Source organism: Olea europaea, chromosome 12, assembly GCF_002742605.1.
Source record: "Olea europaea var. sylvestris chromosome 12, O_europaea_v1, whole genome shotgun sequence".
Lineage (NCBI taxonomy): Eukaryota > Viridiplantae > Streptophyta > Magnoliopsida > Lamiales > Oleaceae > Olea > Olea europaea.
The window spans coordinates 17,445,119-17,450,506 of NC_036248.1; the positions used below are offsets into that span (position 1 = coordinate 17,445,119).

Consider the following 5,388-nt stretch of genomic DNA (forward strand, 5'->3'; position numbering starts at 1 on the left):
TCATAATTATGGCATAAGAGACTTGGCCACCTGAGTGAAAAAGGCTTAAAAATTATATCATATGAAGGGGTTTTTGGAAAAGAAAGTGTTCAAAAATTAACTTTTTGTGAATATTGTATAATGGGAAAACAAGCTATGCTGCCATTTAAGGCAGGGCTGCATAAGTCTCAAGACGTTCTTGAATACATACATTCTGATTTATGGGGACCTGCCCCTGTGCCAACAGTATTTGAAAACAGATATTATCTTCTTATCACTGATGATTACTCAAGGAATTCTTATTAAAATCAAAATCTGATACTTTTATAACTTTTAAAGATTGGAAAGTGCATGTTGAAAATCAGACAGATAAGAAGATAAAATTTTTAAAAACTGACAATAGCCTTGAATTTTGTAATACAGAATTTGACGAATTTTGTAATAAGCAAAGGATTATGAGACATAAAACTGTGAGTTATACTCCTCAACAGAGTGGAGTTGCTGAGAGGTTAAACAGAACTATTCTTGAGAGGACAAGGTGTATGTTGATTAGCTCTGGTCTTCCAAAAGTTTTTTGAGGAGAGGCAGTAAAAACTGCGTGTTATTTGATCAATAGATGCCCTTCTAGTTCTTTAAATAATAAAATCCTTGAGCAAATCTGGTCTGGCACAATGCCAGACTATTCATATCTTAGAACCTTCGAATGTGCAGCTTATGCACATCACACAGATTCAAAATTGGACCCTAGATCACTGAGGGGTGTGTTTGTAGGATATGGAGAAGGAGTTAAAGGTTATAAAATGTGGTTAAAAGATGTGAGAGGGTATAAGGTGATAATAAGTAGATCTGTTATCTTTAATGAAGATGACTTTCCCTGTCTTAGTGACAAATCTGGAGAAAAATTGGGAAATGATGAGTTTATCACAACTGAAATAAATATGAAGAAGGAGATTTTAAACGACCAAACTCAGTTTGAGGTGAAGCCACATCAGGTAGAACCACAAATTATTTCAAATGATGAAATCCTTAAAGATGATCAACATCTGGAGCCTGCAAATGACCTGCAAGACTACCAGCTTGCTAGGGATAGGGAAAGAAGGCAAATAAGACCTCCTTCCAGGTATCAGTATGCTGATTTTGTGTTTGCACAATTTGAACCTGACCTATTTAACATAGAACCTACCTCTTATAAAGAGGCTATCTCTTCCAAAGAATCCTAAGTGGATTGCTACAATGGAAGATGAGATGAACTCCCTACATAAGAATAAAACCTGGATCTTAGTTGAAAAACCCAAAGATTTTAAATTGATTGCTTGTAAATGGGTATTTAAGGTCAAAGAAGGCGAGATCAAGACAAATTATAAACGGTATAAGGCAAGACTTGTAATTAAAGGCTTCAATCAAAGAGAAGGTATAGACTACACTGAAATTTTTTCACTAGTAGTTAAATATACATCTATTAGAGTTTTGCTTGCTATAGTGAGACAATTTGATTTAGAGTTAGAGCAACTTGATGTGAAAACTGTCTTCCTGTATGGTTCTTTAGATGAAACTATACATATGACATAACCAAGAGGGTTTGAAGTAAAAGGTAAGGGGAACTTAGTGTGCCTCTTGAAAAAAACATTATATGGCCTAAAACAGGCCCCTAGGCAGTGGTATAAAAGATTTGATTCTCTTATACAAAGTATGGATTTTAAGAAAGCAAAATATGATCCATGTTTTTATCATAAAAGAGATAGTGAATCTGAATGTTTTTATCTTCTCTTGTATGTTGATGATATGCTCCTTGCTGGTCATAATTCTGTTGCACTTAATTCAATTAAAGAAGGGTTGAAATCAAAATTTGAAATGAAAAATTTAGGACCAGCTAGGAAAATTTTGGGCATGGTAATAAAAAGAGGTAGAATAAATGGAAAATTGTTTCTAACACAAAAATCTTATATTGACAAGGTAGTTAAAAGATTTTCTCTTCAAGATGCTAAGCCTGTTAGTTTGCCCTTATCTGCTGGTATGAAATTATCTGTTGAATAATCACCTAAAACTGAAGATGAATATAAGAGAATGACAAATGTTCCATATTCTAATGATGTTGGGTCAGTAATGTATGTTATGGTTTGCTCTAAACCTGACATTGCTTATGCTGTGAGTATGCTGAGCAGATTTATGAGTAACCCAGGCGAATTGCATCGACAATGCATGAAAATTTTGATTAAATATCTGAAAGGAACAAGTCAGTTAGGTCTAATGTTTAAAACTAATAAAAATGGACTTCCATTAAAGGGTTATGTGGACTCTGATTCTGATGAAAATTTAGATAATATGAGATCCACAACAACATATTTTTATGTTATTAATGATACATGCATTAGCTGGAAATCTCAACTTCAAAAACTAGTTGCATTATCTTCAACCGAGGCTGAATACTTTGCTACAACTGAGGCAGTAAAAGAGGGATTATGGTTGAAGGGGTTACTTGGTGAATTAGGTCTTATAGAAAATAAGGTGGAGCTGTGTTCTGTCAATCAAAGTGCAATTTTTTTAAGTAAAAATCCTATTTTGCATGATAGATCCAAGCATATAGATGTAAAATTCCATTTTATTAGAGATATCATTGATATGGGTGATATTAAATTGATCAAAATTCCTACTAAGGTAAATCCTGCAAATGCTAGAACAAAGGTAATCCCTATTACTAAATTTTCTGATTCTTTGAAATTAATTAATCTTGAAGAGTACTAACTTTGTTTATTTTGTAGGTAAACAGAGCAAGTGAAGTTAGTATTAAGTTCTTGAATCCACTTATGAACAATCACAAAATGCAGCAAAAGGTGGAGATTGTAATGTTTGGTTTGCTGAATTTTGTGGCTCAGTTAATATTAATGGACTGAGATGTTTGGTCCAAGTTTGGAGACTCGATTTGTGATCCAATTAAACTAGAGATTCTGGAATAGAAATTGTTGAGTGCGCTTTCTCTAGATGATGGACAAGTGGCACGCTTAAAATCGTTGGATCAAATAAAAGGCTCTATCTCTTATAAAGACTCGGCATGTCTCTAGGGTTTTGAGATTTCATCTAGCCGCTTCTCTCCGCTTCCTCTTGTTCTCTGAATAATCTGAAATTCTCTCCTTTTTGAGTGATTTTGAGAGTTTATTTGATGTTAGAACGTACTCTTATGTGAGTTCACGTTATTGTGAGGAGATTTAGTGATTGAGAGAGAGATAGAACTGTGTGTTCTTGTAATCTGACTTTCTTGCCTATTTTTGGGGCGATTCATGGTGGATCTTGAGCTTAATCCTTGTGGATGCTCAACGGGAATGTAAGCGTTGGATTTGGTCGCCGAACCTCGGGGCCTTTGGGCCGAAAAATCTTGTGTTTCTTTATCTTGTTATTTTCTGCTTTGTGTGTGTTCGATTTACATGACATTACGCAAATAATTTTCTAAGCATAACATACCAAATACCCGAAGAAATTTCATCAATGTTTGTACACGGGCGATGAGACTTGGGGTTTTTTCCTTGTTTGTTCTTATACTTGCTTAGCTTTTGCAGTAGTGGTAGTAGTATATCCCCCAAGATTCTTCTTAGGAAAATTTACAGAGTACAGTTTACATTTAGGACTACTAATATATTGCATTCCGTGTTTTTTTTTTTTTTAATAAACAACACATGTAGAGAGCATATTCCACTGTCCACATCTATCCTCGCATATTGTACATATAAGTACACGAAATGGAAGGTTTCATTCAGCAAATGAGTAATATAGGAAAGGAAAGGAAACATATGCATTACTCTGAGGCATGACATATTAAGGTTTATAAACTATAGATGTACGATAATTCATAGAGGCACCATCTAAGGACTCTTGTGAATCCAGAGGAAAATAGAAGGGATAAAGTTCGTATCTCAGGTAGCAACTGCTGTATAAAACTCGACAACCTTTCTTGTCTTCGCAAAACGTCGGAAGATTGCCTATGGCAATGGCAAGGCACTCGGCACAACCTTGCTGCGATAGATCCCTAGTGCATTGCACCAAGGCATAGAGAGTATTAAAAGGTGTAAGTTTAGTCTTTGCTTTTCCAAGACCTTTGTTCCCAGGCAAGATAGCTTCTGAACTAATCTTATCCATCAGGGAACCTAGTTCTTTATTGAATGTATCAGGATCAGGATCTGTTACATTCTGAACATTGTAATAGTAAATACCGAAACCTGTGTCCACTTGTCCGAAGAAGTTCTGTGTACTATACCTCAGAAAGCAATATTCATACCAAATCCTAGAATCAGATTGGTTTGGACAGCGCTTACGGATTTCGTTTGCTGCATCTTGGATACAAGTCGAGCAGTCTTCGCTACCAACGTCTCCTCTACATTGCGCCAGGCCGTAGACTTGCGCTTCGCCTTTACCATACGAGGTTGTAATGAACCCGTATTGAGACGTGCCTAGTACTAACTTAGGCAAGAGGCTATCGATATTTTTGGATATTTCGGTGTTTGTTATTTTAGTACTGTCATCACAGAACTGACCCGACGGATCTACAGATTCTGCAATCAGAATGTAGCAGAAGAATAGGAAAAGAAAATGGTATATGGGACTCATGGGTTCACTTGCGATTTATGTAATAGCTTGATTGCTTGCCTTTTATAGCCCCTCCTTAACAAGACATTTTTTTTATTTTTATGTGTCTAATAATTTATTGTGTGAATGTTTGATTTAAAAAAAAAAAGGTATATAAAAAAGAATTTTGAAAGAATGGAAGATAGACAAGTAGTATAGTTGGCATCTCTAGAATCTTGACAATTCTCATATTATTGGTGGATGATGACGTGGCAAACACAGCAGACTTTGTTGACTTTAATAAACGCCCTACAATTTGTTGCATTGATTGGAGAAATTGGGCAGTGCTCAAAGAATATAATAATTCTTGGGCCCTATTTCATCCAGCTAAAAAAATTAATTAAAATTCAATTAAAAATTAACAATTAATTTTAATCACAAATTTCATTTAACTTAATACATCAACATATTCTATCAAAATTTATCAAAATTTACTAATTTAAATCAAATCAGGACTCTAGAATGTCATAGAAAATTAGATAGTACAGAATATTGGAATGTGCCTTACCTTTTATTTAAGACAATGCAGCATTCTAGAAAGTTGAGTTAAACTGATTCATTTAAGCTAATCAGTCGTGCTAGGCGTACAGGTCCAGCACTTACAGGGATTTTACCGACCACTCACATAGGTGGGGTCGGTTATTATTATTATTATTATTATTATTATTTTGCATTTTTTATGATGTCGGGGCCCACATCCAGGTGAGAGAAATGAGAGAGGGGGCTTCTACCAGGCTGGTTTGGCAGATGAGCATTTTCCTAAGCGAATAATTCTACTTTTACAAAGTTGGTGTA

At 35.0% G+C, this 5,388-nt stretch overlaps 1 protein-coding gene across 1 annotated transcript; it reads right to left on the reverse strand.

The window, feature by feature from the left end:
- Positions 1–3,661: 3,661 nt before the first annotated feature.
- LOC111405926 (cysteine-rich repeat secretory protein 55-like) lies at positions 3,662–4,599 on the reverse strand. The gene has a single exon (XM_023035043.1). The coding sequence runs from the start codon at positions 4,573–4,575 to the stop codon at positions 3,787–3,789; it is 789 nt and encodes a 262-aa protein (XP_022890811.1). The 5' UTR covers positions 4,576–4,599; the 3' UTR covers positions 3,662–3,786.
- Between the last annotated feature and the right edge of the window lie 789 nt (positions 4,600–5,388).